The sequence below is a fragment of the Panicum virgatum genome, chromosome 4K (assembly GCF_016808335.1).
Source record: "Panicum virgatum strain AP13 chromosome 4K, P.virgatum_v5, whole genome shotgun sequence".
Taxonomy (NCBI): domain Eukaryota; kingdom Viridiplantae; phylum Streptophyta; class Magnoliopsida; order Poales; family Poaceae; genus Panicum; species Panicum virgatum.
In genome coordinates this window covers 23,846,925-23,869,975 of record NC_053139.1, presented here as the reverse complement: position 1 = coordinate 23,869,975, position 23,051 = coordinate 23,846,925, and the positions used below count along the sequence as shown (strand labels likewise).

Below are 23,051 nucleotides of genomic sequence, written 5' to 3'. Positions count from 1 at the left end.
GAAGTATCGTTCCAGCACATCTTCCTTGGAACTCCTCGTTTCCTCGTCAATCAGGCTGCTGACCCACTTTAAGCGGCAAGGCCTTCTTGTCCCTGCGGGCTTCAGGGATAAGCCCCTTGGGATCCATGCATGTCTCCAAATTTTGATGTTGGCACCTCGACCAATTCTCCAGATCGCCCCCTTCTTCAGTAGCTCCAACCCATGCATTATGGCTCTCCACATGGGCGACACGTGGGTAGGAAATGCAGCATCCAGCAGATCACCATTAGGGAAGTATTTGGCCTTCAACAATTTGGCACACAGACTGTTTGGGAACTCAATTAGCCGCCAAGCTTGTCTGGCCAACAATGCTTGGTTAAAAGTTTTGAGGTCTCTGAAACCCAACCCACCTTGGCCTTTGCATGTCGTAAATTTCTCCCATGCGATCCAGTGGGTCTTCCGTTGGTTGCCATCCTCACCCCACCAATACTTCCTGATAGAGCGTTCCAACTCATCACACAAAGAATCAGACAAATGGAACACACTCATCGTGTAGGTCGGTATAGCCTGCGCAATCGATTTGATTAGTACCTCCTTTGCTCCCGAAGACAGGTGTTTTTCTGACCAGGTATTTATTCTTTTCTTTAGTTTCTCCTTCACTGACTGAAAGCGCTCTTTCTTTTGCCTCCCATTCGGCGTCGGCAGCCCAAGATATTTTGAATCAAAGTCCACTCGTTCAACCCCCAAAATTACGCGAATCTGTTCCTGTGTCGGCGCAGCGAGCGATTGACACGACAAAATGGAGCATTTTGCTGGGCTGAGCAGCTGGCCTGTCCCTGCTTGAAACACCTGATGCACCTGCTTGATCTTCTCTGCTTGCTCTGCTTCAGCCTTGAAAAAGAGAAGTGCATCATCTGCAAATAAAAGATGTGAAATGCCAGGAGCGTTGCGACTGACTTTCAGATCCTCTACATTGCCCTGGGCAACTTCCTTCTGTAACAGCATAGACAAAGCATCAGCGACAAACAAAAATAGATATGGTGAGAGCGGATCTCCTTGGCGTAAGCCACGGGTTGGCCGGAAGGGTTCAGAGAGAACTCCATTGAAGCGGATAGAGTAGCGCACAGACGACACGCAGGCCATTGTCCATCGCACCCAAGTACTACGAAAGCCCAGCTTCACTAATGCCTTTTCTAAGAAGCACCAGTCAACCCGATCATACGCTTTGGAAAGATCTAGCTTGAACGCACAGAAGTTAGTCCTTGCTGAAGAAGAATTTTGGATGGCATGAATGCATTCGAAAGCTATAACAGCATTATCAGTAATGAGTCTCCCCGGGACAAAGGCACTCTGATGCGGTGAAATAAGCTCCTGGAGGAACGGCCTAAGTCTGTTGACTAAGCATTTTGAGACGACTTTGTAAAGAACATTATAGAGACTAATTGGTCTAAAGTCGCTAAGCAAGGAGGGGTGTGACACCTTAGGAATCAGGACTATTGTAGTATCGTTTACCTCATCAGGCATGATGCCGGTCGCGAAGAATTCCTTAACCGCACGTACAATGTCCTCCTTTATTAGCCCCCAATTGCGCTGAAAAAACCTTGCTGGGAACCCATCAGGGCCCGGAGCTTTGAGTGGGCCGATCTGGAATATAGCATTACCAATTTCTTCCTCCGAGAACTCCATGCACAGCTTATCATTTATCTCCGTGGTGATTCTTTCCTGCAGAAATGGAATGAGTATCTCCGGGTCAACATTATCATCGCGCGTGTACAGATTTTTGAAGAACTCCTGGGCCATTGCCGCCATCTGACTTGGATCATCACACCATTGCCCATTGCTGGCCTTCAGCCTACGAATTCGATTTTTCCTAGAGCGCCAGACAGCCTTTTGATGGAAAAATTTGGTGTTACAGTCTCCTTCTTTTAGCCAGGAAATACGTGAACGTTGTAGCCACATCATTTCTTCCCGGTATAGCATTTCATTCATTTCATCAGCTGTTTTCTTTGCCTGTTCCCTGCTCACATCATCGCTTCGGCCTTGGAACAGAGCGAGCTGATCACGCAGCTCTTTCAGCTTCCTTCGCACAGAGCCAAATTTCTCCCTACTCCACTCTTGCAGGGACCGGCTCACATTCTTCAGAGTGGTAGTGATAGAACCCAAATCCGTCCTTGCAGGCGAATTATCCCATGCAGATAACACAACCTCCCCCAGCTCCTCCTCTCTTTCCCACATAATCTCGTACCTAAATATTTTAGGCCCCTTATCAGTCCTTTTTCCGGAAAGTCCCAATCTTAGTAACACAGGGCAATGATCCGAGCACGGCGACACCAGGTGTTCGACTGACGCATGCTCGAACAGGTTGGACCAAGCCTCTGTGGCCACCACTCTGTCTAGCCTGACTCGGACATTGTGCCTACCAAACTGCTTATTGTCATAAGTCCATGGGAGGCCCGAGAAGCCAATATCATGCAGATCACAGTAATTCAGCGCATCACGAAAAGCCTCCATCTGTTGCTCCCCCCTCCTTGTTTCTGAAAAGTGCTCAAATTGCCACATTGTCTCATTGAAATCTCCCATCATCACCCATGGGTTTGTGTCTCTATATTTGATCCGCTTCATAAATTCCCAAGTGAGCTGCCTGTCCTGAACACGTGGTTCACCATAGATGTAGGTAATCCTCCATACTGGTGAGGCCGGGCATTCTTGTACTGACACGTCAATCGCCTTGTCTGATAGGGTGATTAAATTAACAATCAACGATTCATCCCAGAATAAAGCCACACCACCACTCCTCCCCATGCAGCTTCTAGCAAGGCACCCCTTTAGACCCAGTCGCCAACGGAGTTGTTTCATTTTTTCCTCACTTTGCCTGGTCTCCTAGAGGAAAACCAGTTTGGGGTTATAAGACTGCAGAATCGCAGCGAGATCACGAACTGTCCGGGAGTTTCCTACCCCCGGCAGTTCCATGCCAACGCATTCATTGCGCCTGACGGCCCCTCCTCTGGAGCTCCCGTCAGGGGTGTAGAGCACGAAGGGGATCGTTTATTGCGCTTTGCAGGGGATTCACCATCCTTCGCACCTATCGTACCAATGGCCTCCTCAGCCCACACACTCTCTTTTTTGATCTGTAACCCTTCAGCAATCAGACCAGCTTCCCTGAGCTCATGAATGGTCGCTCCAATATTTGTCGTCTTCTTGTTACGCTTCGCCTTCTCAATGTCCTTAGCTGCACCGCGAACACCCAATGGTGATCTCTTGTCTCCACCAGTTCCTCCTTTTGTTCCTTTGGCCCCTGCTAACCTCTCTAGCATAGAAAGGTGTTCGGTGCCATGCATCTCCGGTATAACTCCACCTGAGGTATCACTCGACCCCAAGTATGAATCCAGGCCAGATACCTTCCCTTGCCCTAGTTCAGAAGGCTGGCCATTTAGATCCGGGATCCTGGGATCCACAGCCATGTTCTTTACCCCATCGACTAGTTCCTCGTGGATCTCGCTATCATGTTTCTCCTCCTCTGGACTGAATACCGGTGACTCGCCCTCCCTCTGCTTCCTTCTGTTACTAGTAGCTCCCTCCCCTCTGCGACCATTAGAAGAAAAAGCTTCTGCCAACATTCGCCTCTGCTGGTCGCCACTAAAATTCAGTGCACGTCTCGCTCCTGAATCTTCTGCAGGGATGGTCACACTCCTTCCTGTCCCGAACTTCTGTGGTGAGCATCTGAGAGCTTTCCCAAAACGAACTCCCCCAGTTATATGTCCTTCATCTGGGCATTCCTCCTGCGCATGCCCGATCCTACCACAACCAAAACAAAAGTGCGGGATATTTTCATATTTAACTTTGAACACCATAGTACCTGATCCTTTCACCTTCTGCTCAATCATGTGCATGATGGGCTTTGCCAGGGGAAAGTCCACCCTCACTCTCTTGTAATTCTGCACCGCCTTGCCAACTGCGATCACCTTCCCCAATTTGGAGCCCAAGGCTCTCGTAAAACCATCAGTAATCATAGAAACCGGGATGTCATAAATTCTTACCCACAGCGCAATGGAGTCAATTACAACCTCTGAAATCCGTTTTACACCATCATAAGGAGCAAAAATCACTGCATCCTTCTTGTGCTTCCAGGGGCCACCCTCCGTAACACGCCTCCATAATTTCTCGGAATCAAACTCAACAAGGAACTTATTATCCCCAAGTTCCCTCACCGGAATTGGATCTTTTTTTGCCCCACACCGAACTTAATTCAGAAAACAAAGCCCAGGTGGAATAAGCTTTTCCGGAGTAATACCTGGCTATTGCTAACCAACGAGGTTGCATTTGCGTTGCTTCCTCATCATCCTCGAACGCATACTCCTCATCCTCCTCTGCAGCCTCATCCTGGCATTTATTCACCAGAACTAGTTGCCGATCCAAGTTCTGATCCGTAGGGTCGTTCTCCCTCCTAGAGTTCTGTGAACCTCCATCCGCTCCTGCTCCATTGGAAGCAGTTTGAGATCTGTCCGGCATGACATTCATGGCCGCCTGTCCCTCGATCTGCACCGGGTGCGACATGCCGGCCATGATGAACCCTAGGATGAACTCACCGGCGTCGTCATCTTCGGGTGGGCAATTTCCTCACCGGAAATTCCTTATCACCCCCACCTCTGAGCGGCGGCAAGCAAACTAGGGCAGGCAGCAGGCACGTGGTGGCGCTGGTGCAAACAAGAGAAACGACCAAAACCCTAATGCCGAAACCTCGAAAAGCAAAAGGCAAATCTTCGCAACCCCAACGAATATCAACTCGGGGATCCGAACAACTCCGAACCTGAACTCAACGATCTTCTGCCGTGGTACGACAGGGCTCTATCTAAACCGAGATAGAGACCAAACCGCGCCCGCGACCCTGGCCGGGCCCGTCGCGTTAAAACTAGGAACAGATCCTAGCGCCTGCCCGACGTAGACGTCGGCAGTAGACTCCGGTCGGCCGGGGAGAACTCAGATCGCGAAGTCGCCATCAGCGTCGCCACCAAGTCGTGCGATCGCCTGCTCCGCCATTTCCGCTAACCCTATCATTCAGTTGGACTTTGTCAGTGCTAATCTGTGCAGGAGTTCCGGCGGTTTCACAATTAATATCATCATCAGGTTTCTGCTTTGATCCGATCCATTAGCCATTGGTGTTAATAATACGAACACGATTACATTAGTGATTGGCTTGTGTCCTCTTTGATTTGCTTTTGAAACGTTCTGGCGACACAAAGCGAATTATAGGGTCTCACTCATCTTCCTGGACGGACCCCAACAATATTTAATTTTTTTCTTAAGATCATCTTCAGTAGTCTTCTTTTCCCTAATAATATGTCAATATTAGGAAAAGTTATACTTCAACAGTTCTCCAGTGTCCCTCTCTCTTCCCAATAATTATTAGTTTATCTGAATACTTTACAACTCCCCTCAAATAAAGAGAGAAAATTTTTCTTTCCCAATATATTAACTGTATTGAAATGAGATTATCGAGGCACCGTAAAGTATCTTCCACTCTGTTCGCTTCAATTAGCCAACAGTGTTTTTCTCTCACACCAAAACAGCAGCAGCCACCAGCCAGTTAGCAGTACTTTTTTCTTATAGCAAATCAGCACCAGCCACCAGCCACAACCAGCAGAACAGAGGGTGCAACGTACGCTGCTTCCTCCATGTAAGGATTATGCGGCCTAACTTTAGGCTGAAAACAAGTTAGGGATTCTATTTCTTCGATTTGACCAAATCCATGTGCTCCACTTATTCTCGAATTAGGATCGATAGCATTTCTACTTACAATGCTTTATTTAGAATGTTGGACTATAGCAAAGTACACTAGCATGCTATCCAATCCTATTCCCTTACACTTCATTCCGGAATCTTGATCCCTTCAGAATCTAAAATAGAAAGTATTTTTAGAGGCCGGTAAAAATATATTTTTAGAGGCGGGTAGCGCACCCGCCCCTGCTTAATTCGCAGCTAAAAATGGTGTTTGCAGAGATGGGCCACGCCCTTAAGCGCCCCTGAAAATGTATTTTTAGGGGCGGGTGAAGGGGTGATCCGCCCCGGAAATGTCCTTCCCGCCAAAATATGTACAATTTTCATGCTAAATTTTTAAAATATAGGTCTGAAAACAATGTATATGCAATCAAATTTCATAAGAAAAATGTAGGGTACATCCATGCATATTACAAATGCTTAAGTTTGTACAAGCGATTCAAATCCACAAGATAAGGTTAGGGGTAATCCATGCATAATACCAATCATCTAGCCTACAACTTCGTCAAAATAAGCTAGAGCACAGACAAGTGCACCCTCCTCCGCTTTCCAATAATAACCATATATAGAACTAGAAATATCAAACAATGAAGTGTTAAGCTGATTTGCCCTGTAGAAGGCGAGCTTTACTTGGAACTTCAAATCTCTGGTGAAGAATATATGGCTCTCCACCCATGTAAGTCAAATCTAAATTTTTCAAGACTTGATTCATTTCTAAAAAGTCATCAGTGTCATTAATGCTCTCAATTTTTAATTTGAGCTCTTCATGCTCCTTGCTAAGCAATTTGAATTTGCACACAACAAATTTTTATAATTTGTAGCAAAAGATGCATTAAGATCATTGAGAGCATTAAATTTTTTGATTTCTTTTGATTGCCTCTTAATGATTTTTTGGTGCTCATGAACTAAATCAAGAAGTTCATCAATTGAAGGAGAGTCGAAGTCATCATCACTTACGTCGCTTTCCATACCTTTAGCCATGAAGCAAGTGTTGGATGATGATCCCATGCGAGTGGTGAATTTCTTATTTGATTCATCACTTGAACTTGTGCTTGATTCTTCACCACCGCTTACTCATTCACCAAAGATGGCAAATGATTCATGCTTGGGCTTCTTCTCCTTTTTTTATTCTTCTTGAACTTGATTCTCTCAACCTTCATGTGTTGATGGTGAGGCCCATTTTTGAGGAACACCATGTACCCCATCAAATTGATTTTCTTCAAGCATTTGTTCATCTTCTTCACTTGCTTGTAGAGGTTGTGGTTCATTGGCTCTTTTTATCATTTGATGAACTTCTTCCATCCTCTTCTTCCTCGTCACTTGAGCTACCTTTGATGGCCATCTTCTTCAACTTTTTGACTTGCTTGCAATCAAATGCACTATGTGTTGGTGAAGAAGGTGGCACTCTTGGCTTGATGTCATTGCGTAGCTCATGGGCGATCACCTTGTTAAGGACTTGATTTGGTGTCAAAGTGTTGAGATCTTTCTCATAGAGAATTGAGGTCACCAAATCATAGTCCGGCCTTTGTAGTGAGTGAAGGATCTTGCGAATGAGTTCCGTATCTCTAATTTGCTTCACACCTAAAGAATTAATCTCATTCACAAGAGTGTTCAACCGTGAGTACATAGATTCGGTGTTCTCATCATCAAGTTGCTTGAAGCTATTAAGTCTATCAAGGAGAACATGATATCTTTCATTGGCAACATCCTCTGTGCCCTAATGGTTCTCAACGATAGTCTTCCATAGCTCCTTAGCATTTTCACAAGAATACACACGATTAAATACATTATCACTAAGAGAAGACAAGATTATACTTTTTGTAATAACATCATTTTGCTTCTCTTTTAGAGTTTTGAACTTAACTCCTTCATTCACAACATTCCAAACCTCAAGGCTTGTGGCTTGGAGATGGGCTTGCATTAGCACCTTCCAGCGTTAGAAGTCCGTGCCATCGAACCGTGGAGCATTTCTAAAGGGATCCATCCTTTCCCCGTAAGAGATAACTCACTAGGCGGTGAAGCCTACCGATCTAATGAGCCGGTAAACACAAATTTACCAATGGAATTGGCTTTCTTTGTAAGAGAAGTGAGTCCCGACTCTGATACTAATTGAAAGTTATCGGGTGCTCTATCCTAAGAGGGGGAGGGGGTCAATTAGACAACTTAAAACCTTAACCTATGACTCCAACTAGTTCGCACAAAAATTTAATCTAAAACATGCTATCTAGATGTGCAACTATGGTTCGTCTTAGTGTAAACCCTCATCTGAAAAGAGTTTAGCAACCTATAGCCAATCCTATCAAGATACTACTCTATGAAAGTAAAGGCACAAAGATTGCAATATGAAATGCGGAAGCTTAAAGGAGGGATGAGAGGAAGCAAACTCTCGACACGAGAATTTATCCCGTGGTTCAGATTGCCACAAAGGCGCCCCTACATCCACGTTGTTGAAGCACTCACGAAGAGTATTGCTTCCGGCAATCAAATATCTTCCGTGAACACAATCACGGTCATCTTGATCCCGCTTTCCACTAAGGAGCTTGCCCACGAAGGAAAGGGGTCTCCACGTCCCCTGTACAATGTCGCCGACGCCGCTCCACACCAAGCCGGAGGGTCGAAGACGTGCCGGCGAGCCACCAAGACTCCAAAGAGGCCGGCGCACCAAAATACAATGACGGTTCATTCTAGAACCAGCTCACAAGGCACAACACCTTGCTCTCAAACTCTCTAAGGAGCTAACCTAGCACTAACACTCACAAATGTGTTCTAAGGACTAAAGATTCGATCACTAAGCTCTTTGGATGGCTTGGAGGTGTTCTTGGGTGTGTATGAGACTTTTAGGAACTACAGCAACTCTAAAATGGCCGGGGGATGCCATATATATAGCCCACAAATTCGAAATAGCCGTTGGGGGCATTTCTGCATAAGCATCGGTTTAACCGGTCATTAATAGTTTAAACTAGCCGTTGATCCTTTCTGACAAGTTCTGTAGCTGAAAAATGGTAACATCGGTTTATGTGGTGCTAAAGAAATTTTCTGGAGCAAAAACATGCTTTCTGGACAATAGTACGGTGCATTGCACCGATGCTTTTTTTAGTAGCATCGGTTTAACCGGTGCTTATAGAAATCAGCTTCAAGGTCCTTCGTATTTTGGTCAAAACTTTTTACTCCGAACTCCGATTTGGATGATCTTGTACTATACGGAAAGCTTGTGAAATTTTCTACAAGATTATGCTGAATTCAATCTCATTTGACCAATTTTTGAGCATCAAAATAACCGGTGATAGGCATCGGTTTAACCGGTGCCACAGAGAAATCAGCTTCTTCGTGTGACCATAACTTTTTACTCCGAACTCCGATTTTGATGATCTTATACTCTATGAAAAGCTTGTGAAATTCTCTACAATATTATGCTGAAGTCAATCTCATTTGAATAAGTTTTGGGTGTCGGTTAAACCGATGCTTGTTGGATAGACCGGTGTAGGGTCATAGGAAGAACCGGTGCTACTGATTTTTGCATAACTCGTCCAATTCAGCATTTCTTTGAGTTCTTTCTTCATATTTTGCTTTGCTAATCCTTTTTACTATATTTTTGGGACCTAGAAAGATTCACTTGATAAACTTGTTAGTCCCATTGATTGTGTTGTCATACAATTACCAAAATCACAAACAATGGCTTAATGGAGCCATGTTCCTTACACAATCACATATTTTTAATGATTCACTTCTCATATATGCCAAGCCATATATAGAAATCATCATCATTATGCATGAGCACTTATTTATTTTTTTATTCTCATTTTTCTTGACATTCACCAATATACCCCCTTTATTTGATTGCATATCCATGAGCCAGTATGGGAACCGAAGGCCGGCCAAGAAGAAGTCCCTGAAGATGTTGACCTCGTCTTTGAGGGGACGGGCCGCACTTTCACCTTTCAAAGGAGGGCGAGCAGCTCTGGCCGCGAGCATCCCTTGGGTTACCATGTTCTGAATCATCGCTTCCCTAACTTTGCTTCGATCGAGCACTGTGGTGGGCTTCTTCAGGCGGTCCTGCCTTTGGTGCCATGGGCGTTAGCACGTTGAGAAATCTCAAGAAAGATGCTTGGCAACGAGAGGTCCGATGGTGTGTTTCGCAAAAGAGAGGTTCAAAGGCAGGCAATCGGCACGAGTGCAGTGAAAAGTACAATGTTGTTCACGCCTTACAAAAGGCGAGAGACAACCGACACTATGCTAGGACGTTTTAGCACCCTCCCGAGGCCCAAACCGTGTTTTCTTCTCTCATTTTCTTCTCTCATATGGAGAGATATTTCGTACCTTCCCACTCAGCAGCAACTGCATTAACTCATCAAGATGTCGAGGGCTCGGCCTTGTTGAAGAAGGTCTTTGCCCTATTGTTGGGGATGCCACCTTCCACTTCCAGGTACAAAAAGTCAAGACCGGCGACCAAGACCAAAGACCGGGGTTAGCAACACCTTCGGCTGTGTAGCACCGAAGGTCCACTGTCTTTGTTCTAGGAATCACAGGACTCATTAATGTGTTCGCCGAAGGGCCAAGCCGAAGATCGCCCTAAAATCGAAGCTAATGGATGGCTCGACAGGGCACGCGGGTTGTCTAAAGGGTAGTCTGGTGGAAAATTACTATGTACCCGTGGAATATTCGAGAAATGTGGTTGTTGAAGGGATAAAAAAGTTGTAATCTTCGGAGCAGCGTTGCTAGGAAGCCCATATAAATAACATGTAAGTTTAACTGATGGGACGGTTGGTCCAAAGTTAATTGAATACAAGAGACCGTTCTGAAGCTACTGCATGTTTTTTTGTTCATTGTCTTAACATGGTCTATTGTGGTGCTCCTTCGTTGGAGTCGATCGAAGAATCATAACGTACATCCACTTGGCAAGTGCAGCCAACGCAGACTTGGAGACACCATGTGCTACGAAGAAGTCTACGTAACCCCAAACTATTGGGGTGGATATCCAACACCATTAATTTTATAAAACTATTGACTTAGGTCAGTCTCCGTGGGAGTGATGGGAATAGGGGGTCCCGATTGCAACGAGATCAGTCCACCAAATAATAACAAAATCTTTAAACTCACTAGTGGCTTGTCTAACTTGATGTTGTTCAGGTACAAGGTGGGAAGCAAATTTCTGTTCTATTGTCATCTCCCAATCAAGATATCCCTCAACATCATAATGACCCGAAAAAGATGGTATGGTAAACTTAATCTTAGCATAAGGGTCATCAGGAACACGATTGTTATTACCTTGATGACGGTGTGGAGCACCAAAACTCATACCTTCCGTGTTCTGGCGAAGGCGACGTCGTAGACGTAAATCTCTAGTGGCTGCTTCATCATAATTGCCATGTTCATCAAACACCACATCATCTGGAAAATGTGGAGGCGGTGGTGGTGGTGCCTGTTGCTGTTGTGGACACATCTCCAACACAGCAAGTCTGTCGGCGATGTCGGACAACCGTCGATCCAGCCTCTCATAAGTCTTGCCAAGCTCCATGGCAATGATCGCGTCGTGGACTGACTTATGGACCGTTTCATCCATCTTTTCTAGCATCAGCTTGTTGGACACCTCAAACTCTTCCCGGCTGACACATTCATTGAAATCTGTAGGGATCTTTGCATCATCATCACCGTCTCCTGCCATTGCAAACACCAAAATAGGAACAAACAGTGAAGGTTATCCCTAATAATCTCACTACACGCTCTCTGGTTGGACAAAGATACACATTGTGTCTTACCAAGCTCTTACAAGTATCTTATAAAAATGCAAAGGAAAGGACGGTACAATCGGAGGCTGGTTCGGGATACTTAACAAGAGGTAGTGAAACCGCCATTGCAAAGTCAAAACTGTATTGATCAGAAGGTAATATGTGGAGCTCGAAGGGCACAATATGTATGTTAGTGGAACACAATTCAATAACAGATAGCAATGCTGAATAAAAGTCACAAATACACTGGTCCTAGTTGCTGGCCTATACGTGTCCTAGAAAGATAGTGCTGACAAAGAAGGATCAAGTATGGAGATGATAATAAGCAATGAAATCAGAAACAAAGCACACTTGGACAATTGCAGCAACAACAACAAAATAAGGCTCAATGAAGCACGTCGTGAGTTGGAGGCACTAGTAGAAATCAACTTTTTCTATTTTTTGCTTTTATTTTTCTATTATTTTTTTCTTTTCTGAATCACAAGAATAGGCACACCACAAAATTTTAGCTCAAACGGATGCAAGATGTGGCCTATGGAAATTCTGCAACAAACTTTAAAAAATGTGCAAAATCTTCAGAGCTCTGTCAGACAATCTTCTGAGCCGAATTTAAAAATTCTGAATTCGCAAAACTCGGCAAAGCGGGGGACGAATGGATGCGAAATTTTTTTCTCTTGTCCGAAAAGTTAAAGTTTGCCTGATTCCGAGTCCGTATGCGAAAGTTACGGCCGATTGAAGTGGATGAGTCCGATTAGAGTTTCGGCGGAGGTAAAACCTAATCGGTTGGAAGACGATGTTGGATCTAGTGGCAACGAAGGATGGAAAATACTACTAGACCAAAACACGAACTAACCAGCAACAAGACTAGGGATAGGGACACAAAACTCAACACTACGAACTCTGGAAAAGAATTATGCAAAGGCTAAATACGGCTGTGGGACAGAAAACTAAACCCTAATTTTTTTTGGCTTTTTCGTGGATGATAGGACGAAGAAGAAAAAGTAAACACTCAAAGACACTCGAACTAGGGTAAGCCTGATGGTAATACCTGAGTCTCTGATTATCACTTGATGGGAACAGGGGGTCCCGATCTTCCGTCAGGTGGGGGTAACTATCGATTTGGCGGAGATGTCACACAAACGATCCGGCTTCTAATCAACACAATTTGAACCCTGCAATCGCAGCACCACTTCTCCTCTGGTTATCAACCATGCGCTGCACGATTGACCTCACCACAAAGGCTAATCCTTGCCTGCGAATCGAAGACACAAGCAAGAACAAAGAAGAACACAATATGAAAATTTGATGATGAATGATTAAGCACTCGAGGTGGGGTCTCACAAACCAACACGACAGCGAAACTGTTCTTGACAGAATAATCTAAGCAAAACCCAAACCCTAACAAAAATGTGGCGGATGCTAATAAAGTCTCTAGGGTCATGCAAGACTCCCTGGACGCGCCCCTAATGGGCTCCAACACGATACAAAGCCCAAAGACTAAAAGACGGCGTCGCAGCGCTGGACAGAAACTGGATGTCAACTTCATCGGACGATTCCCGTCGACTCTGGATAAATTTGAGCCTGAAACCAGTACCATTGGAAGCGTCTTGAAATTATCTTTCCAACCATATAAAGATCGTCCAAATTCGAGTCCGTATGCAACCTAGGAATCCATTTTAGTACGGACTGTTCCTGGAGTCCGAAACTGAAACGAAGTCGAATCAGTTTAGGCCTCCATCTTGTTCTGGACATACTCGCTGGTCCTCTACGCCTCCAAGGCCTTCTCCACGCCCTTGCTGATCCTCTCCTTTATTCCTAAGTACAATTAAATTATTAGGTAGCAAACTATTCTCAAAGTCACAAGAATAATTACTTAGGAACAAGCTCACCTGTAAATTCAATAGTTGAGCGTGTGCGCGAGTAATTGGACCTTCCACATCAACTTGAGGAGTGTTGTTTATATCCATGGGAGTGATGTCCTCGTCAGGGAGTGTCATCGACACAGCTACTAAGATAATAAACTAGGTAATCGAGTTGGAGGAATATCATGGTGGCGACACTTCTCTCACATTCTATGATATTTTCTCTTCTCTCTTTATGATGAGGCTGCCACGTCAACAAATTTAATATTTATGGTACTCCCATGATACTCCTACTGAGATTCGACTTAACCCGCTCAGCTGATTTTACCGAGTGATTTCGCATGCATGGCGTGGGGAGCTGGATAGAAGCGCTAACTTGGACCATCTGATATGTGGAGCCCACTCGTAAGTGGCACCTCTTCTCCCCTCTCGTTCCAGCAAATTTCACGTGGCGAGGAGAGACTCCCCGCCAGAATCAACGAGCCGAACCAAATTTGGAAGAGCCAATTCCCTTAATATCATTAAAATTTTAGCCAATTCTTTGATTGTCATTGATTCCACATGTCATAGACACAAAAAAAATCCCTTCAATGTTATTTAGTGGCATTCAAGGGATTGACGAAAATTTAAATAGCATTCAGAGAATTAACACAATTTGGAAACCTCGTCGGCCCCGCCCTCTCTGAGCCGTGGGCCCCACACGGATACTCCCCTCGAACCGATTCGAGCCCAGGAAAAACGTGGAATTTTATCTTCGTCCTCGTCCCCTTTCTCTGACCAAGACCGACCGGAACGGCGCCCGCCGCGCAGACGCGAAGAAGAGGAAGGTACTCGCCGCCTAGGGTTTCCTCCGCCGCCGCCGCCACGGCCACCGCCAATCAGGTGGGAGTGGGGGGAACCTCGCCGCGATGCCACAGTCGGTGCTGGTGGAGCGCGCGACGAGCGAGTCGCTAATCGGGCCTGATTGGTCGCTCAACCTCGAGATCTGCGACATCCTCAACCACGACCCCTCGTGAGCACCTCCTTCCCGCCGCCTTTTGTGTCGGCGTTTTAGTTTCCGCTCTTTTCACCTACCGCCGGCGAGAAGCTCCGCGGGTTTTGTGCTCGTCTCTTGGCGGTTCTGTAGGGTTAGGCGGCTGGGGTGAGGCTTGCCGTAAAATTGGTTTGATTGCTCGGGGTGGAGCTTCTGATGATCGATCGTCGTGCCCGTCATAGCCAGGCGAGGTTCAGTTTCTGTGGTGTTGTGTCTGTGTTTGTTCATCGACTTCAATTTCTAGATAGACAACGGGGCGTTTGTTTTCCAATAGACGAAGAAAGCAAATTTGTTGGTTGTGTAATCTCATGATCAAATATGTGGGTTTTAGCTAATCTGGTGACGGTTTAATATCAGGATTAGGAATATCATCCCTGCTCCTGGCAGAGCTGCGCTGTTAGTCCTGACCAGTCACTGCATCTTGCACACTGTCCACTATTCCTAGAAGCCACCAAATGGACCAGATGGTATGGTTGCGTTGCCACACAGGCAGTTGAAGGTTAGCAGTGTGGACATATTAAGGAAGAACGAGCAGGGCAACTTCTGCCCCCACTAGACAAGCATTGAAAAAAAAAAGTTTGACGTGCTAACTGATCACAGAATTTTCATCCTTCGTTACACCTGAAGGTTATTTTTTTAGTTAAATATGAGTTATGAACCTGAATGGTCAACTAAGCTCAGTTAATAGTGACTAAATCCCTATTTGGTAGGGCTATAGCTCCTAGCTCCACCTCAAAGTTTGCAGGCTTAAATAAGGTGGTTTAAGTTTAATTCAATCTAAAATGGAAACAAAATTGATAACACAAGCTAGATGTCTGGCAAATAGGTCCTACACAAGATGGAAGTATGATGGGAAACAGAAACAAGGAGTGGCAGAAATAAAACGTACAAAGTCTTTGGAACTGAATATCTATCATTTTATGTTGACATCTGCGAGATATGGAACACTTGATGTATTGTTCAAAAGTTGAACTTTAATGCTTGGTGAATCAGGAGAAAACAAGTGGATATCATTGATTTTCTGTGTTGCAAAACTGAAGGAGTCATGCAAATCACAGTGATGTCAATCTGGAACTTGCATGAAACAATATTTGCTTCATTGTACTTTATAAATCATGTGCCCTTTTTTTGGTGAGGGAAAAACAACTTTTAGCGTTTCCTAGTGGTATCTTGTCAATTCAATTCATAGCATGTCCCTTAGTGTATTTCTCACTGTAGAGAGATAGAGAGATGGGGAAACACCGCACACCCTAATGGGGGGGGGGGTGACCTTTCATTATATAGCGCCAATGCCTTGGAGTACAAGATGTACACGCCCAATATGGGCCGACACGCCCAATATGGGCCTATACAATACACAGGCCTATACAATGCCTAATACTCACAATTCCATGTTTCACATAGGCAAGCCAAAGATGTAGTGAAGACTATCAAGAAACGGATTGGGCACAAGAACTCAAAGGTCCAGCTTCTTGCATTAACGGTAAGTACCATTCTGTTTCTTGCCTATGAACCATACTTCGCTAGTTGGTCATGTACAGAGGAACTTTCTGATTGTTTTCTAGCATGAAGTTTAAAAATTCTAAACATACTTATTTAGCTTCTATGATGTGCAAATGAAAGTGCAAAATTGTGTGCATCTTTCAGCATTACTTCATTATGAATTGATCAATGGCTCGTTAATTCCGCACCCAATGCTTCCTGTTTTACTGCTTAATCTTCCACTCCTTTTGATTTGTCTCAGCATACCTTAGTTATCTCCAAGATAAATACTCGAATTATGTTTGGTTTTTGCAATATGATTCGATTGGCGTGGGGTTGTTCATACTTCATCTTGAACACATGTAACTTAGTAAGCCTGTACTAAGCTACTGTAATTGTTTCTCATTTTCTTTCAGTTGCTCGAGACCTTGATTAAAAATTGTGGAGATTTTGTTCATATGCAAGTTGCTGAGAAGGATATACTTCATGAAATGGTGAAGATAGCTAAGAAGAAGGTCTGTGAATGCCTTTTGATGTTCTCCAATATCATTGTCACTTTCCACTTCAGCATGCACACGTGTCAGAACCCTTGGAAAAATTTTCTGAGCTTAGGTTTCCGAGCAACCCTGTTACATATTAAAAGTGACATTTCTTCTGTTATTTTATTTGTTCTTTAGCCGGACTATCATGTTAAAGAGAAGATACTGATTCTGATTGACACTTGGCAAGAAGCTTTTGGTGGTTCCCGTGCAAGATATCCACAGTATTATGCAGCATATCAAGAGATGCTGGTAAATGCCATCATATTTTGTTCTCCTTCCATAAACAATATGTTACTAGTACTAACGAACAATAAGTATATTAGCGAAACTAAGTGGTGTTTGTTTCAATATATCTGAACTATTGCAGTAGCACAACCCTCATTTCTGCCAAGCTTTTAGACCTTCATAGTGTTAGTTTACCTAGTATTTAGCTCTAAAGTTTCTGTAACTTATCAATTTGTCATAATTTTGCTCTTCGACATATCAGCGTGCTGGAGCTGTATTTCCTCAAAGGCCAGAGAGTTCTGTGCCAATTTATACTCCGCCACAGACGCAACCTCTAAGGAACTATCCACCTCCTGCTTTGCGCAACACTGATTATCGTCAAGATGCGCCTGAATCATCTTCAGCACCAGAAGTGCCTACGTTAAGGTACATTGCTTTTCTTTACCTATCCATGTTATTGATGTAATGATGTTGCTCATCCCCTCCTCCCACTATATTGTGCAGTCGATAATTTGAAGATAATTCAGATTATGTTTGCAGCATATCTGTAATTTCAGTTCTTATTAAGATCGTTTCTTAAAATTATTTGAACAGGCTTCAATAAAGAGAAATACATGAGATTATGCCTAAATATTTTATATGGAACTATATGAGTATGAGAATTTCTAACGCGCAAATGCTTTCTTTCCATAGCTTTTCTTTTTCTTTTTCTCTACATCGCAGCTCATCCTTGCCGTAGACCAATTTCATAATCTCATATTTTTATCATTGTTATGATTAGCAGAGTCTTATTTGTTAAGATAATTTCCTTTTAAAAAGAAATTTCAAAATCAAATTATGTTTTTTCGTTGCCAGCCTGACAGAAATTCAGAATGCACGCGGGGTCATGGATGTTCTTTCAGAGATGTTGAATGCTATTGATCCTAATAACAGAGAGGTACTTTCTGCCCTGTGCCTACTGCCCTCTGTAGTTACACATCTAGTAAAGTAATGAGATGACCAGTTTATTTGTAGAAAAAAAAGAAAGTGTTTTGCTCCCCATTTTCTCTGTGGGCATCTTTTTCTAAAAACTATACTGTTAATGTGGAATTACAATTTTTCTCTAGTAAGCCCTGGAATCAGTATTTCTAAATATTAATGAACAATTGAACATGCAGGGTTTAAAGCAGGAGGTAATTGTGGACCTTGTGGACCAATGTCGTTCGTACAAGCAAAGAGTGGTGCAACTTGTCAACTCAACATCGTAGGTTACAGCTTTATGTTCTGCTTTCCAACCAGCGTATAGACTAAATGAAATTAGGTAGTCTAATAGGATGTGAATATTGAACCCCCACTAATAGGATGCTAAGTTTTCTTTATTAATAATGGATAATTTTTTGCAGCAGCAGTGAACTGCTAATTTACAATCAGTCTCTACTCTCTAAGCAAAGACTACAAACCATACCACAGTTTACTTTTTTTCTTTAACTTGAAGCTTAAATATGATATTTCATATATTCTTTTCTATATCAGACCATTCTGTACATGATGCATATAAAATTTGTGCTGTCTGGATCATTCGTAGGAAACCGGATAGAATATACCATTCCGGTATTGAGATTATTTCCTTGAACTGGATATTCAAAATATGACTTTCTATCATCCATTAGAATTTTCGTGCTTGTTTTCATGTGAGCTTTCTAATACTTTCCATATATTTAATTGTGACAGGGATGAGGACCTGTTAAGTCAGGGCCTTTCACTGAATGATGATTTGCAGCGTGTTTTAGCAAAACACGATGCAATTGCTGCTGGCATAGCTGTTCGGATAGAAAAACCAAAAGCACTCCCGGCCCGTGCAGGCAATTCTCCAACAAAACCAGAGGGGACAAAAGAGACAGATCAAAGGTTGTCTTTTGTCCTTTAATAAATCATGTTTTTACTGCCTACTATTTCTCTAGCGAAAAGCAACCATTAGATGATGAGGGTTTAGTAGCCATTGAAACAGTATCTGAGCAAGTATTCTCTGACTGACTTCTGTTATAAATGTTACAAACATGTCAGGTCTTCTAAAGATGCCAGTAGCGTGACACCGTTTGAGCAGTTAGCACTTCCTGCACCACCATCATCAAGTGCTTCAAAGTCTCATGTAAAACCAGCTAATAACCCTAATATTGACCTACTTAGTGGAGATGACTTTTTCAAACCAGAACCTGTTCATTCCCAAGCCCTTGTTCCTGTAAGCAATCAGCCTGCAGCTTCAGCTTCTTCAAGCCACTCTTTAGACCTTTTAGACATGTTTTCAGATACCAATGCTATCAATAACTCCAGCCAAAACCCTGCCACACCTCCTATACCAAACACAAATCCTAACCCCTCAGCACCAGAAGCCTATCCTGCTCCACAGCAACCTGTTCCACCACAACATCCTTCTCCATATTCTAATGGCTTAAATTCGAATACATTGGCACCTTATGATCAAGGCTCTAACTTAACCTTAGCAAGTTCATGGAATGGGCAGTTTGCTCCTGGAATGGTTCCACCACAGCAGGCACCGAATTATGGTATTAAATCTGTCTTCTTTAATCTAAGCTTCTGAAAATATATTGACTTGGTATTATTTTTTCATTTAGTGAAGCACTAAAAGCAGCTTCTGGTTAGGTAATGTGAAAATGGTACTTATTGCCTAGTTATTTTTGTCAGTTGTTTAGGTTTTAGGGTTTATTTCTTCATTTTTCTGAGCTGTTCTACAAATGCACTTGCAAAATATATCTAGCTTTTAGGCCCTGTTTGGATACCAGGGTTAAGAGTTAGAGTTGGCTTTTTGGGGCTCATCTAACTCTGAAATATCTCTGGGTTAGAGTTGGTTAGATGGGTCTAACCCACCCAAAAAAAACTATCCTTCCCAAGGGGTGCTTATTGGGGTTAGATTAGGTGGGGCCCACCTTTTCCCCTCTATCTCTCTCATGCTAGAAAGAGGCCAAATGATTGGAAAGGTGCATTTATTGTAAATCTAACCCTTCTATCCAAACACCTCTTTGGTTAGAGTTAGTTTAGGAATACTCATGAGTTAGATACTAACTCTAACCTCTAACTTAGTTCGAGTATCCAAATGGGGCCTTAGAAAAGAATTATGCTAACGTTGCTCCGCTTACACTTTATGTAATTTGAGATGCAGTAATATCACCATTTGCAAGCCAAGCACCAAAAACTCTAAAGATTGTGACACAAACAAATTAGCACAATCTACCTCAATGCTAGATAGCCTATTATAAAGTTAGCATCAAACATGTTGAGTTTTTGTCTGTTTGTGATGTACTCTGTAGCTTCTTCATTTATTTTCCATGTAGAAGCTATTCTCCTAGATAGTCAGCTATTGGTCCTTGACAGGTCAAGATGAACAAAGCAGTGACCTTCCACCGCCACCCTGGGAAGCCCAGCCTGCAGAAAGTGAGCAATTCCAAGCTAGCCATCCTGGTGGGTTGTCAGTTCCGCCACAATTCGGAGTTAGTCAACCCCAGCCAGTTCAAATTGCCCAGCCTGGACAGCAAATTTTACTGTCACAATCGGTGCCAGGACAACCAGGAGGGCAGTTTCAGCCCGGACTTGGGGTTCAACAACAGTCTGTGACGCCAAATACACAGTATGGAGGAATGTACCAGCCAGTTCAAGGAAACCAAGCAGGAGGCATGTACCCCCAGCAGATGGCAGGAGATGTCTACCAGCAGCAGATGTATGGCGGCCACATGGCCAGTTATGGCTATGGTCAGCAGCCTGGTGGCTACTATGTTCCAAACGCCGGATACGCATACGCCAGTGCAAACGAGCTGTCTCAGAGGATGAATGGGCTCTCGATGCAAGATGGCAGTCTGTATGGCCCACCTGGGTCTTCCCTTGGGCAGCGCAACAGGCCAAGCCGACCAGAAGATTCACTCTTTAGTGATCTTGTTAGCATTGCGAAAACAAAGCCTAGCAAAACTGCGTCTAATAAGCCTGGTGGCTTGTAAAGAGGAGCCATTGCTTGCTACCAGCCATGGCCATGGTGATAGCTTTTGCTCAGAGTATATAAGTTCTTTTGGAATTTTTTCCCCTCCTATTGGAAAGTAGCAGGCGAGGGTTATAGATTCTGAGGATTCATACCGGAGTGTTCGGCATAATTTCATTTTGTTTGATTATTGCAAGATGTTATTTTTTTTCTTTTACTAGTTTTCTGGATTTCTATGTATGTACATAAAATATCCAGCTGAGGGAAGAAAAAAAATTCTGGTTACGGTGCGCGGTACAGGTACCCATTGGACCTCTGTCTCTTGTAAGAAGTTCGGGTTAAGTTGGGGGCGTTACTATGCTCGTAAACTTCCTTGACTTGACTCGAGTCATTTAGGAGCAGTTGCTCCACCTGTTCAGCAAATTTGTGAAACTAGTGTAACTAGATATGGATGTGTTCTGTTCAAATTGATGAATGAAAAATCTGTGAATAAAATCATGTTGTATATTCGTGAGGACTAAATGGAGCAAACAGCTATGCAGTGGCTGGGCCCATGGCTACATGTAGAGATAGACGTGCAAATATTTACCAATTTTGGAATTTTATTTTCTTGGTGCCATTTTATAATGGAATCAGAGGAATGTCATGGTAATACTTTATTTAAAACGATGTGGGTACTTTTGAAGTACGTCTTGAAGGATTAATGCGCGGCATGATCGATCATTGATTAATAATGCACTTGGTGCGAGATGGTCTGTTCGATTCGTTCCAAACCATAGTTGCTCTCTGAGATAGTTCTATTCATCCCAAGCTGAATTTTCGTTGGGCAGTAAATAGTATACGGTGGAACTCAAGATGATAATCTTATTTACCAAGGGAAAGAATCTAGAGTATAGGGAAAACCAATAAATTAGGCCAGCTTTGTCAAAATTCCATTGTGGCCATAAATTTGTATCACGTATGGAGTATTTTGTTTTGTTGACTAAAATTTCACTTTTATTCAAAATATTAATATTTGAACCTCATCTCAGCTCAACTTATTTTGGCCATACGCATCACGTGATGTGATTCGGGCTGGGCAAATATAACCGAGAACCGATGACCGAACCGAACTAACCGAGAACCGAAACCGAAAGAACCGGAACCGAGAATTTCGGTTCCATGTTCGGTTCCTGATTCTCAGGAACCAAAATTTTCGGTTCGGTTCGGTTCTTAGACTCGGTTACCCGAAGAACCGAGCCCATATGCAAATTGACGGCCCATTTAACCCTAGCCCACCTCCCCTCCCTACCCGGCCACCCCACCCACGCAGCTCTCTCCTCTCTGCCTCTCTCCCCTCCCAGTCTCAGCGCCCGGCCGCCCCCTTCCCATTCCCCACCGCGCCGCCTGGCCCCCTCCCTGGCTACCTACCCCGCCGCCCGGCTGCCCCTCTCCACCCCGCGCGGCGCGCGCCCCTCCCCCTCACCGCCGGCTAGCTCGCCAGCTCCGGCCGCCCCCGGGCCCCATCGCTGCCCCCGACCCCCACCGCCGGCCGGCCATGGCTTTTGTGCCATAACCCCAGGCAATAGGACGCGGAGCAGAGCGCCGCAGTGAGGAGGAGGGCCAGGAGGTCGACGCGCCCCCTGTCGCCGCGCCCGAGAGGCGAGCCGTCGGTCGCCATGGCCAGCCGCTGGCGAGGGGAGGATGGGAGACGAGGTGGCCATGGCTGCCCCTCTCCACCCTCAGCGGCCGCGCCCAGCTCCCGGCGTCCGGCGGCGGCGAGGTTCTCCTCTGCAGGCTCGGCGGCGGCGGCGGGACCGCCAGGCTAGGCGCGCTGCGGCGGTGGTCGCCGGCACTGCAGATCCAGATTTTTTTCCTCTTTCTTCTCCTTCTCAATCGAGCAGCGGGCGGAAGCGGAAGGCGCACGGGGCTCTCCTCCTGGATGGTCTCCATCGACGCGGCGCGCGACGGCGCCTTCCTCCGCCCCTTCCCCGCGCGGCGGCTGCGCCTGCGCCGCGCGCCGCTCCGGCCGCCCGACCGCGGCGTGTGGGGCTTCCCCACGCACGCGCTGGGCCGCGACACGCACGTCCCCATCCCCCCACCTCCGCGACGCGCTGGGCACGAGATCGGCGCCCCAGGCGGGGTGGGGTGGGCGGTGGCGGTGTGCCCGCGCGGCGGCGGGCGGTTGCTGCGCGGGAGGAGGATCTCTCCGAGAGGAGAGGGGGTGGGACGTGGCGGGGCTGCACCTTCTCATCGTGTGTGAGACTATTTTGAGATTGCTTCGGTTAGTTCGGTTAGTACCGGAACCGAACCGAACTAACCGAAACCGAAATTGCTCGGTTCTTGATCCTAGAAAGAACCGATCGGTCCCTATTTTTAAGGAACCGAACTTCTCTGAAAACCGAAGAACCGAACCGATCAGTTCGGTTAGAACCGAATGCCCAGCCCTAGATGTGATGCAGCAGCTGGGAAAATATGTGCATA

At 44.9% G+C, this 23,051-nt stretch overlaps 1 protein-coding gene across 1 annotated transcript; it reads left to right on the top strand.

Moving 5' to 3' along the window:
• Window positions 1–14,084: 14,084 nt before the first annotated feature.
• Window positions 14,085–21,095, top strand: LOC120703518 (TOM1-like protein 9). The gene is made up of 10 exons (XM_039987626.1): window positions 14,085–14,354; window positions 15,780–15,858; window positions 16,274–16,372; window positions 16,535–16,648; window positions 16,887–17,050; window positions 17,480–17,561; window positions 17,782–17,867; window positions 18,335–18,511; window positions 18,668–19,167; window positions 19,994–21,095. Exons 1-10 carry the CDS (start codon window positions 14,251–14,253, stop codon window positions 20,608–20,610), a joined length of 2,022 nt encoding a protein of 673 aa, XP_039843560.1. The 5' UTR covers window positions 14,085–14,250; the 3' UTR covers window positions 20,611–21,095.
• Window positions 21,096–23,051: the final 1,956 nt, after the last annotated feature.